Source organism: Microtus ochrogaster, chromosome 19 (genome assembly GCF_000317375.1).
Source record: "Microtus ochrogaster isolate Prairie Vole_2 chromosome 19, MicOch1.0, whole genome shotgun sequence".
Taxonomy (NCBI): domain Eukaryota; kingdom Metazoa; phylum Chordata; class Mammalia; order Rodentia; family Cricetidae; genus Microtus; species Microtus ochrogaster.
In genome coordinates this window covers 21,940,815-21,953,934 of record NC_022021.1, presented here as the reverse complement: position 1 = coordinate 21,953,934, position 13,120 = coordinate 21,940,815, and the positions used below count along the sequence as shown (strand labels likewise).

Genomic DNA, 13,120 nt, shown 5'->3' with positions numbered 1-13,120 from the left:
TTGGAGCAAGTATTGTGTTACTACAGACAAGATATGCTGAAACAGCTTGATTTCTAAGCATAGCTTTAGTGTGTTACTACTCATTGTTTTAGTACTTTTGAGAACATTAGGGAACTTGGGGACGTCTACATTCACAGCAAGTGAATTTCCATATTAGAGCAAGACTAAAGTTAAAAAAATTGAACCAAGTGTGCCAATAAGTTTTTGTTAATTTGACACAAGCTAAGGTATTCTAGGAAGAGGGACTTTAACTGAAGGTTTGCTTACACCAGATTAACCTGTAGATGAATCTGAGAGGCATTTTCTCTCTTGATGAGTGATGTAGTAGAAGGCATGCCATTGTGGGCAGTGCCACCCCTTGTCATTGATTATATAAGAAAATAAGCTGAGTCAGCCACAGAGAGCAAGTCGGTGAGCAACACTCCTTCATGCTTGTAGTTGTCTGCAGGTTCTTGCGCATTCTTCCCTCAGTGATCAACTGTGATTATTGTGTGTGAGCCAAATAAACCCTTTCCTCCCTGAGCTGTATTTGGTCATGGTGTTTTATCACAGTAATGGAAACAAATTGGCTCATCAAGATTATAACATTCAATTTTCGTTTTGTTTTAAAAGAGAAACCACAAGGAGTTGGATGGGTAGAGAAGTAGGCGATCTGGGAGGATAGAGGAAGTAAAGAATATGATCACAATATATAAGATTAAAAACTTAAAATGTAAAATAAAACAAAAGAAGAGAAGCTATCCAGAGGAGCTGCTTATGAGCATAGAATATAAAATGAAAATCTACTGGGAAGCCACTACAGACAAAGAATGACTGTGACACGGTGATCTCCTCTTACGTACAAAGCAACGCAGACCACTTTACTTCCTCATCTTTTATAACAAAACAAAGAGCCTACCGCTTTGTGGTGGAGAGACTAAATGAAATTCTAAGCAAGTTAAAACCAGAAAGGTGCAATGTGTGTTTTCTCTGAGAAATTCATTTTATTGCTGTTTCTCTTTTTAGCTTGTCTGGAATCCTGAGATTAAAAGAGAAATCAAAGATTGAATATTAAATGCTAACTTATTTTGCAATTCTAGTTAACAGTAAACTTTAAAAAGACTATAAAAATCTAATTTAGACTTTATTAAACATATTGGATTTAAAGGTTTTATGTGATAGGTTGTAACTGTAGCTTTCAGCTCTTGTTAAAGATGGTTTTATTGAACAATTCTTAAATTATTAAATTTTGAAAAGGGTTTTTGATTAAATGCACTGAGGAATTAAAGTGACTTCAGCTGTGATGTTGCTGTGTGGAAAGAGTGTGCATATTTGTGTGTATTGCTTCACACACAGGGTGATATCTTCAGGTTTTAAGTGTGTTGGTTCACACACAGGGTGATATTCTTCAGGTTTTAAGGATGGCTTTTAGACTATATCAAAAGGGTTTCTATTAAACATGTTGAATGAAAGTAATAATTTTATATTAAGCTATTTGATCTGAAAGTAAAAATTCATATGAATATGATCTTATATACATATATCTTTCAGGCTGCATTACTAGAGTTTGACTGGAGAAATGTATTTAAAGAGAGCTCTCTTGCCATGGGACAGTGCATATCAACAGCCATTGAAGGTTTTTCCACAAAAGTTCTCCAACAGGAGCAAATGGAAAGAACCTCAGCTGTGAGCTACACTATGAACCTTGTAAATGTCCCAAAAGTTTGGCGAGAAGGTCACATATTTCCTGAGGAAGAACAACCAAAGAAAGTTGCCAAGGCAAGTATCAGAGGAGATTGCTTCAAACTGCTGCTGGCAGGTGTGGCATTACTTCTATTTATTCTTTCTTTTTGCCAATGTAAGGGTTGTAAAAGTAGCCTACAGATCAACTGGTGGTGTTCCTTGGAAAGGACCTGGTATCCGGGCATATTTTCTTCTCTGGTATCTATACTCCAGAGCTACCAAAATAGACGTGTTTGTTTTTGCTAACATTTGCCCCTTTATTCTGAGGCAACCCGAAAGAAGGTCTCAATAAGATGGGCAGTGTTGACAAAGCTAGAATGACATTAAGAGATACTCCATGATGGAGGAAGGTCATTGGTTAATTAATAAAGAAACTGCTTGGGCCTGATAGGTTAGAACATAGGTGGGTAGAATAAACAGAACAGAATGATGGGAGGACGAGGAAGTGAGCTCATATGCCTTAGCTCCCCTCTCTGGGCAAACACGATGAAGCTCCGACCCAGGATGGACATAGGCTAGAATCTTCCCGGTAAGCGCACCTTGGGGTGCTACACACATTATTAGAAATGGGCTAGTCCAGGTGCGAGAGTTAGCCAAGAAGAGGCTAGATATAATGGGCCAAGCAGTGTTTAAAAGAATACAATTTGTGTGTTGTTATTTCGGGACATAAGCTAGTCAGGTGGCCGGGAGCTGGCGGCAGGAACACAGCCCGCTGCTCCTTCAACAACTCCACATCCACCCTGTTGTGTGATGATACTCTGCACCCACCCCGCTGTATGATGATACTCTGCACCCACCCCACTGTGTGATGATACTCCATATCTACCCCGCTGTGTGATGATACTGCACATCTACCCCGCCGCGTGATGATACTCCATATCCACCCCGCTGTGTGATGATACTCCATATCCACTCCACTGAGTGATGATACTCCGCACCCAGCCCACTGTGTGATGATACTCCATATCCACCCCCCTGTGTGATGATACTCCATATCCACCCCACTGTGTGATGATACTCCGCACCCACCCCACTGTAGATACAGCAGCCAGTGATGGGTGTTCTTAAGAGTCCCTACTTCATTCTCCTTTTGCCACCTGAGCCTCCAGACCCTTCTTGGGGAACTCTCTTGCCTAATCAGATGTAGAAGCAGGCTGTGCCTTCAGCCCCTCTACCGTTAAAGAAAGCAGTAGATAGTAACTAATGAAAAGAGACACAACTCTTCTGAAACATCCTGGCTATTTACCCAAGCCACGAGTCTACATGAAATTGTTTCTATTGTTTGTGGATTATTTAAGCCAAACTAATATTCTTTGTATGATTTAGTGAAGTATGTTTGTATACAGAAATTTAGTAGTTGCAAATTAGGGCAAGTTCAAAAGTAACGTGAAATTAATATCAAGGATACATATTATCTTGAGTCATGTTGACTACACATAAAGGGACTGTCATATAAAGCTGGCTCATGACTTTTTCATGTCTGTCTGGTGAGCATAAGGTTTGAAGGTTATATATAGAGAGACATCATTTTGGTATTTCCTTATTTGACATGAAACATTTAACTTTCTACAACTGAGAAATTGATTGTTATAAAGCTGTGTCATTATATTTATGTTTGATGCCAAATTCATTATTTAGGAATTTGGCTCCTCTGTACATAAATTACACAGTGCTGTCAGAATACAAATAACTCAGCGCCACATTTATTTTTCCCTAGTTTTGTTCTGACATCATGGAAAAGCTGGACACTATGCTTCCTCTGGCTCTGGCATGCAGAGATGATTCTCTCCAGGAAATTAGAGGGAACTTCGTGGAGGGCTGCTGTAAAGTGGCAAGAGCTGTCCTGGAAAGACTGCAGGAAAGAGGCAGGGAGGTGCCTTCCAGAGCACCCCTGAAGAACCTGCACATTCTCCTCTCCACGGCAACCTATTTATCCCAGCATTTCATGCAGTATGATAATCTGATGAGAGAGACAACTAAGAAGTGAGTATCTTTTAAATTAAGTTTATGTTCATGCTTAAGGAAACATGCACTCTTCAGACGTTAGAAAATTAAAATGTTAGCCGGGCGGTGGTGGCGCACGCCTTTTAATCCCAGCACTCGGGAGGCAGAGGCAGGCGGATCTCTGTGAGTTCGAGACCAGCCTGGTCTACAAGAGCTAGTTCCAGGACAGGCTCCAAAACCACAGAGAAACCCTGTCTCGAAAAAAAAAAAAAAAGAAAAGAAAAGAAAATTAAAATGTTGACATAAATCATTGAGAAAATAATAATATGGTGGATTATTTTTATCTTTCTTGATTGGGAAATGCTTAAAAGGTCAAACATGGGTTACATTAAAGTTGATGTGTAGATAACAGCAAAGGCAACCCCAACTAAAGACATGCACAGAAGAGGGCAGCCATGCTCTGCATGTTGTTATGACAAGAATTTGCCCCATCCCTTCCATAGGTCACATAAGACTGACCACATAGAAGAGGGAAATTAAGCTTGCTTCTGTCCCACATATAAACATTTGTGAAATATTCAGTTCTTGCTTCTGCTTCTAATCCAACAGGCTGTTCAGAGCTGCCAGAGTGAATAAATGCATTTTAATCCCTCTTGGTGCCTAGTATAAACATATTGCAGGACATTTATTTAGTAATAAACTATCCATAATATTTGAAGAAGCATCTGCCAATCTTAATTCTCATGCACTAGTAGTCTAAAAATACAATATGTTTTCTGTATGGAGATAAAAGTCGCCATGGATACTATCAAGTGTTCTTTCTGGTTACAATTGAATTTTGTAGAACCTATCATGGGGCCTTGAAAGGAACATGTGAACTTGCAAGTCCAGCACAGCCCAAGAGCCTCTGCTATATTCTTTATGCAGCCTGCATAGTCTCTCAGCTATGAAATAAGGAAGTGTGATATAAATAGCTGAAGATAAAAGCGAAATAAATTTGGCTCAATGTAAGATACCATTATGTTATTTTTAAAATTCTCATAAGTAGTCAGATGTTGTGATTCATACTTGAATTTATAAACAAAATATGCCAGAAATCACTTCATTTCTGTAGACTATTTAAAAACAGTTTATGAGATAATTGACATCTCCAAAATTACAATTTTTAAAAAATAAAAAGTGTGTTTATGGGATGTTTGATAGCTTTAGAAAAGTTGATTCTGACAAGTGTGTGTTGCTCTTCGGCAATAATAATAACCTAATTCCTAAATGATGCACTGATCTCTAATAATAGGCTTACAAAGAAGACTTTTAGTTTTGAATGATGTATTGACAATACAGTTTGTCTTGAGGTGAAGTGCGTATTTGTAGAACAGCAGATGTACGTTTTTAAAGGACTTGCAAAACAAAGGCGAGCTCCCCCCACCCGCTTTTCTTTTTGGAAAGTGAATGTGGATACAGCCTTCAGCTTTGGGAGGAAATGAATGATTGATATCTAATAATGAAAAGCATTTGTAGTGCTGGAGGTTGTTACCTCCTACTGCACAGGCCTTAAATCTCTGTCTCTTTGATCATCCCCTCTGAACAGACCCATATTCCTGGTGCCTGTCCAGCAGTGTCAGGAATTCATCAACACTCTGCAGTTTCAGCTTACAGACTACTGCGTCAGAGTTTGTGCTACAAGCATTTTACAGGATGCTGAGAGCCACCGCTGGGATGACCACAAAGCTTTTTATGAGGTGTGAAGTTAAGTTTACTATTTGTCCTTTTTACACAAATATGTTTTACTGCCTACCTGCTTTCCGGCTAATTGGAAACATGAGCTCCATACTACTAAAACACGAAGGCTGTTAGGATAATATTTTTTAAATATTGGATTTGTATTTTGGAAAAACACTGTCTTTGGAAACCTGAAATAAATTAGACATCAGAGCTCTCCTTCTGCTTGAAAGTAAAAATAACTTGATTTGAGCTGCAGGATTATAGCACTGTGTGAATTGGGGCATAATGAGATTCAATGACAACACAGATGACAAGGGCTAAGCTCAGTCTGCCATTATAGGTGTCCTAGCCTCTTTTCTTACCATGTCCTTTCATGTTGTTTAATAAATAGTTGTTATTAAACAGCTTTACTTTTATGTTTATTTTTCACTTCTCATTCTTAAGAGTACATTCTAAGACCCATCTTAACATTTTATGCTTTACTATTTTAGCTCATGTTTTAAAATCCTAAATACCTACCAAATTAAAGCCCAAATAATCCCCCCGTTATAACCAAATTGAGAATCAATTAAAATTATTCATGACCAGGCTTTAGTAGCTTTTTCCCACTCAATCCCGCAGATTGTATATAGATCATATAATATTTGAAGCTAATCCATGCAAGGGCAAAGTATATATCTTTAAAAAGATACTTGAGGCTTAAAAGTTTCAGTGACCAGACTCACCTTTATTTGCCATAGCACCCTTTCTTCTGGATCACAGCTTATGATTGTCATTTTCCTTGATTGTCTGAACCACTATGGAGTATTTAGAAAAAGAGAGTGTGCTTTTATTCGGAAATCACTCTTGCCATCGCTAGGCATGGGCTGTATTTGTGCCTGAGATATCATAGATGTTATTAAAACAGTGGCCACTAATAAGATGCTCTTATTGACATTCCCATTTTCCTTAGGCTGTTTCATCTCTTTAGATCCCTTCCCAGATAGTTTTTCTCTTTGCAAGAACATCCATACATCATTTTCCAAACCTGCTGTGTTTCAAACATTAGTGGTAGCAGCAAGCAAAGTGAGAGAGAAAGTGGTATGGTACCGTTGGTAGCCTGAGATAAGAAGGAAAGTATTGGTACCCGCTATTCTGGCAACATCACAGACTCCCCTTGCCTGGAGGTAAACAGAGTGACAGAAAGTGGAACCATCATGTTTCAAACTATTTCACTGTGGCCAGATACTAATGAACAAGTCTATCTGATGTTTGCAGTGAAGATCAGGCACCACCTCAGCGTATAGTCAGGGTATGTTTCCTCTCACGCAAAGCAGGAACTAGAACAGTTGTACAGTGTAAATTAAGTGTATGCACTGAGGACAGGCTACTGGAGCTACTGAGTATTTAGAAAACAGAAAAATAAAACAAACACCATGTAACACACATCTCATATCTTATGGCAAGGCTTTAGCTTCAAAGACAGAAATAAAGAGACTGTTACTCTGTGATTACACAGTACTTGAGTCCCCCTCCACACACACACACACACTTACACGGTAGGTAGTTACAATTTAATTGCAGAGCTGACAGTTCTTATTTATTCGTAGAAAAAAGTGCTTTCCTACCTACCAAAAGTTTAGATGGCTCAGGAAATAACCCTGATTTTAAACTGTTTTAATGAGTGGTGTACCTGACACAGTGTATCTTACTTACTGGGACCCTTTCTCCTCTCTCCCATCATATCAGCTGGTCTGTAGAACAGAACTATACTATAGAAAGCTTGTTTTAAGGGAAAATATATGATGCATGACTGATTGGAAATGATGGGTTGAGTAGAGATCTCAGAGAAACCTATGACCATGTGCACAGTGAAATAGAGAAAAATAGTAAAATAATAACAAGCCAGGGAGCAATATTTGCTCATGTTTTATGAACAAGTGAACTACAGGCACACATTTCTATGTTCTAAACTGCATGAGTCAAAGAGCTGGAGCCTTCTCCACTGAAGCCGTGGCCAGATAGTGCCATGGGTATTGAGATTGCATGTTTAAAATTAAGCTTTCTGTATAGTTGACCTCTGCTCAATTTTAGGAACTTGTGTTTTCCAGTAGTCAAAAAGTAAAAAATTCTCATTTCAGAGATAATATTGAGTAGCTTCTATAATAAAGTACAGCTGCATGTTTCCTGATATATAATCTAAGCAAACACTCACATCTGTTTATATTATAGTGGGTTTATAAAAATGACAGATGTTTACTACAGAATACATTTGAAATAACAAGCAGGGAAACAGGTAAAGAAAAATGAGTCATATTTAGTCCAATGAAACCTCCACATACACCCTCGGATGTTGTATTCATTTAGAGAGAATTAGTAGAAGAAAGGCCATTGCATGAGAACTCCTCAAAGGCATGAAACAATTTATAGTCTTTAAAAATGCACACATTACATTTTGAACAGAAAAAATCTCTGTGCTAAAAGATAGCTGTGAAATAAATTGGTTTCCTCTATTTTGAAAATTATGGGAAATCTTTTTCATCATACTGCTATTAGGCCACATCCCGTATCACAAATTCCAGCATCAGCTGATTCAAGAGTCCATTTCATTTGCATCTAAAGTTCTGAGTGAATCAAACATTGAGACTCCCCTCTTAGTTTGACAAGAGTTCTTAGAACACACCACTGATGTGGCATTCCCCTCTATATGCTCTGAATATGTTCTATTACCATTGATTAAGGAATAAAATTATTTTGGCCAATGGTTTAGCAGAGCAAAGCCAGGTTGGAAATTTGAACAGAGATATTTAGTAATAAAGTAGGCGGAGTCAGAGATACACCATGTAGCTCCCGAAGGAGACAGGCACAAGATCCTTACTAGTAAACCACAGACTTCTGTTGATACATAGATTAATAGAAATGGATTAATTCAAGATGTAAGAGCTAGCTAGGAATATGCCTGAGTCATTGACCAAACAGTGTTGTAATTAATACAGTTTCTGTGTGATTATTTGGGTCTGAGCAGTCAGGAAATTAATGAGCAGTTTACATTTACACACCACAAAACAAATGGAACATTAATTTTGCTTTGCTTTTAATTTTATACATTTTTCTGTTAAGTAGTTTAGCCTATCTAATTGGGAAGTCAAAGACCACCTACTCTAAATCCCTTTCTGTTTAAACTTAACTCTGATACTTTTGAGTCCAAATTTCCCACACAGAGAATAATAGTTTCATTCCTTCTTTAGTATCATTAGAAAATCACTCACTATTATTTCAAATACTACACTATTTTAGTAATCAATGTAACTGTCAAAAGAATGCCATGTAAATATCTGTGTGACTAGCTGGTAACTTTGGGTTCGGAAGAGAGCAGACTATCTTTGCTTGTTTCATGGGACAGGATTTCCCTTTGTGACCCAGAGTGGCCTGGAACTTGTTATGTAGCTCTGCCTGGCTTCAAGACATATCAATCATCCTTCCTCAGCCACTCAAGTTCTGGGATGACAGGGGACACATTATCCTTTGTAATTGGGGACTGTGCCTTCATTTCTCAGCTGCCCAGACTTGAATAATCATACAGAAACTATATTAATTATAACACTGCTTGGTCAACAAATTAGGCGTATTCCTAACTAGCTCTTATAACTTAAATTAACCAATTTCTATTAATATATATAACACCATGAGGCTGTGGCTCCCCAGTAAGGTTCTGAAGTCTTTCTCCTTCAGCAGATACATGGCATATCCCTAACTCCCTCTACCTTCTTTCTCCCTGCATTTAGTTTAGTTTCCCCACCTAGCTCTATTCTGATCTGCCATGGGCCAAAGCAGCATCTTTATTAACCAATGGTACTAAAACATATTCACAGCATACAGAGGGGAATCTCACATTAGCCCTTGGCAAAAGCAGATACTTCTTAGATAACACTTGAAACTATGCTGGTGGACACAGCAGATTGCAAAAGAGATGTGATTAGAGATAAAACAGAAAATGTTAATGGCTTATGTTTTGATATATTAACATAGCAAAATTAGCTGTGAAACATGCATTCTTTACTTCCTATTTCAGATCATCTTGATCTGGTTTGAAGAAATGAGTTAAAATACCAGCCCCCATGTTGCCTAATTAATGCTTGCTTGCAAACCTTTTGAGGCAGGCTGCGCTCTCCTTACTTCCTGTTCCCTTTGGCCCAGCCACTGCTAAACCTCCTCCTGAAGTCGGGCAAAAGTTAGTATGAGATATATGAGATATATGAAATCTATGGAGAAATGGGGGAAATGAGAGTTTGACCCTGTGGAAGTATGTAAAATAGTAAAACAGTGATAATAGGCACCTATACTTTACAAAATGGTGTAAGATTGGATTACTGTTTATCTGTTACTATCATAAAATATTGTTAAAATATCATTAATGTACTAATGTATTCAATAGTTGAGCGTCACACCGGGGTTCTTGAATGTGCCTAAGAGTTAGTACATGGGTTTGTTTTCAGTCGTCTTATTCCATTATAATACAAAATCTGAAAGATTTGTAAAATTAACTCAGTCATGCTAATTGTCTCAGAGAAAAGTTCCTCCATAAACAATTGAAACAGATTTTAATTTTGTTAATCAGCATGACTTGTTAAGCAACTACAAAGCTGATGTCTAAAAGTAGGTTTTAAAAGACAGGTCAAGACCAGGTAAGTCAAGAATATGCTAGGTTTATTCTTTGCAGTATAGATTTACACAAGAATATCTCATTTGTAATTGAAATAAAACATATGTTCCTTTGTCAATAGGATATTTGACAGCTTGTCAAAACATTCTTGGTCATCTAGCCGACTCTCCAATGATTTCCTCTCAGCCTGAACTAATTAGGTTCCTAGGAAGCAAACGGACATTTTGAGAGATGTGATTCAGTTGTTTAATGTGTGATGATTTTGCCAGGGAGAAAGATGCTCCTTTTCCGTCCAGATGTGGCATTACTTCAGCTGGGCTCTGCGTCATGATCTGTGGACCATACTGCCCGCTAAGCAGGCCCAGGAGATTCTGGCAAGGGTCCTGGAGAAGTCGTTGTGTCTACTTGCCTCCAGATACGCTCAGGCATGTCCCAGTCCTAAGAGAACTGCACAGATAAGGTAATGAAAGCTGGTCTTCAAGGAGACTGCTTTAGAGATGCTTGTAAAGCAAAATGCAACCCTGAATCCCGAGACAGAAACTCGTGTGTTCAGCGTGTTTCTGACATCCGAGACGAGGGGTGCCTGGTCTCCACAAAAGTGGAGTTTGGACCCAAGCGACTTCCCTGCTCATTCTTCCCTTTGCAAGCATTACAACCCACTTGCCTGTGGGAAATATTCCCACAGGTGACAATAGGTCAAATGGACACAATTAGGTTAGAGCACATTAAGGCCATGTAGCAGAGAAGATTGCCATGCTGAGACGGAGTAGCATACCTGACCTGGGTCCACTAAGCTACCAAGGGATTCTAGCCTCTTATTTAATTACTTTCTACGCTTTGCAAGCAGAACAACTATTTTCATTAAGGAAACCTCTTCGTTTAAAACACATTCTAACCTAGTGTGGTGACGCACATCCTTAATCCCAGCAGTAAGAATACAGAGGCAGGCAGATCTCTGAGTGTGAGGCCTGGTCTACACAGTTCCAGGACAGCCAGAGTTACACAGAGAAACTCTGTCTCAAAAAAATCAAATAACAACAACAATAACAAACATAGTCTAATTTATTGTCCTGACTTTCCCTTTATTTTTCCTTTTGCCCTTCTGTATATTATTGAAAGCCATCTGAAGAGAACAAGATGCAGAAGACACTAGATTTTAAATAAAAGACTGAATTAGAATGTGATTCTAGTATTTTTTGGCAGTGAAGACTATGCAATTGAGCTCAATGATAACATTGAGCTACATGGGGAAAGATTTGTTTTTATAGATACTTGGCCTAAGTGAAAAACCGGGATGCAGGTATGAGATACTGTTTTCAGATATATTTTAGTAAGAACTGCAGACATCAGAGACTTCCGTTTTTTCTGTATTTTTGGCAAGCGGAACCATTTTCTAATCATGTTCTTATGAAGCACACTGTGATTTGAAGGGATTTTAGGCCCTGCCACAGTGTTTTGCACAGGCTGTTTTGAATTACTGATGAATCCGTTTTTAAAAAAGGAACTCTGAAATATAGATGTAAACTTCCTTTTCAAATTAAAAAATACCTTTACTCTTTCTTATGAATAGAAATCTCTGTTGGCTGCAGTGTGGCTCATGATTACAAGATATTTATATTATCAGATTTGCTGTTAGCTCATGAAATAAATGATATATTTAATTAGTTAATAGGCTCTAGGAACTTTGGCTTTTTGTTCTTGATAATTGCACAAAATTAGAAGTTTTACAAATCTAAAATTATTACGTCTCAATTTTCTCTGTAAAATATGTGAATATTTGTATTTGAGAGATAAAAAATAAAACATCATTATTATGGAAATCAAAATATGTGTGTGTATCTTGAATTAGAAACTATTAACAATTAGGAGCAAATAAAACTAAAATGAAGCCTTAATAGTGATTATTTATAATTACTGGTGATTATTGATAATTGCCAGTTATTATTGACTACTAAGCTCTAGTAGTCTCTAGATAACATATGGCCAAAGTCATATATATGATTTATGCATATGTTATATATTACTAATACATATGTACCTTCACAGATTGTATTCATGGGTTGAGATGTTGTACCACAAAATATATGTAGAATTATTGTGTGCTGATTACAATAAAATGTGCTTAAAATTTTAAAGAAATGCCACATGAGCAATAAAAATAAGAATGGTGATTAATAAGATAAATAATACAGTCTTATTTCACAAATAAATATAATTTTAGGAATCTATGAGTCTATAGGCATCTCAGCTTGTGCCTTGGCTGTCATGTCTTCCTATCTCTGCTTTCATAGAAGAGCCTGTTTCCTGACCTTCTGAGTTCTTTCTGATGATTTATGTTTGGATGGCATGGAGACATGTTCTGCTATCGAATACTTACCTATGATGTGTGTGTGTGTGTGTGTGTGTTTGTGTGTGTGTAATAGTTCATATTTTTTTTCAACCAGCTCCTATTTCTCAAATTAATTTCAAGACCTTCCTTCTGTAAGAGAATTCTGATAATGCAATGCAAATATTTTTTGTAGAGGATTGTTATGTATAACAATAACAATTAAAGGAGAGATTACGAATTTGAGAGGAAGCACAGCAGAAGTTGGAACAAGAGAGAGGAGGAAGAGTGATTTACATGCAATATTCATGGATGAAGTTCTCAAAAAAACCATTTAAAACAAATAAAACAGCATTGCAGCTCTTGCCATTCTTTTATTTTATTTTTTTTTATTGAAAAAAAGGAAATAAAAAGTTTCCGCCTCCTCCCAACCTCCCATTTCCCTCCCCCTCCTCCCAACCTTCTCCCCGTTCCCGCACTCTCTCCCCCTCCCTCTCCAGTCCAAAGAGCAGTCAGGGTTCCCTGCCCTGTGGAAAGTCCTAGGTCCTCCCCCCTCTGTCCATATCTAGGAAGGTGAACATCCATACTTGCTAGGCTCCCACAAAGCCAGAACATTAAGTAGGATCAAAACTCCCTGCCATCATCCTTGGCTTCTCATCAGCCCTCATTGTTCGCCATGTTCAGAGATTCCGGTTTTATCCCATGCTTTTTCAGTCACAGTTCAGCTGGGCTTGGTGAGCTCCCAATAGATCAGCCCCACTGTC

At 37.9% G+C, this 13,120-nt stretch overlaps 1 protein-coding gene across 2 annotated transcripts in view; it reads left to right on the top strand.

The window, feature by feature from the left end:
- Positions 1-13,120, top strand: part of Kiaa0825 (KIAA0825 ortholog) — a 309,933-nt gene that overhangs the window by 113,012 nt on the left and 183,801 nt on the right. For both annotated transcript variants that reach the window (XM_026783754.1, XM_026783752.1), the window contains exons 7-10: positions 1,531-1,758; positions 3,440-3,705; positions 5,255-5,405; positions 10,300-10,490. In XM_026783754.1, coding sequence (XP_026639555.1) covers positions 1,531-1,758; positions 3,440-3,705; positions 5,255-5,405; positions 10,300-10,490 — 836 coding nt within the window. The remainder of the gene's footprint in view (positions 1-1,530; positions 1,759-3,439; positions 3,706-5,254; positions 5,406-10,299; positions 10,491-13,120) is intronic.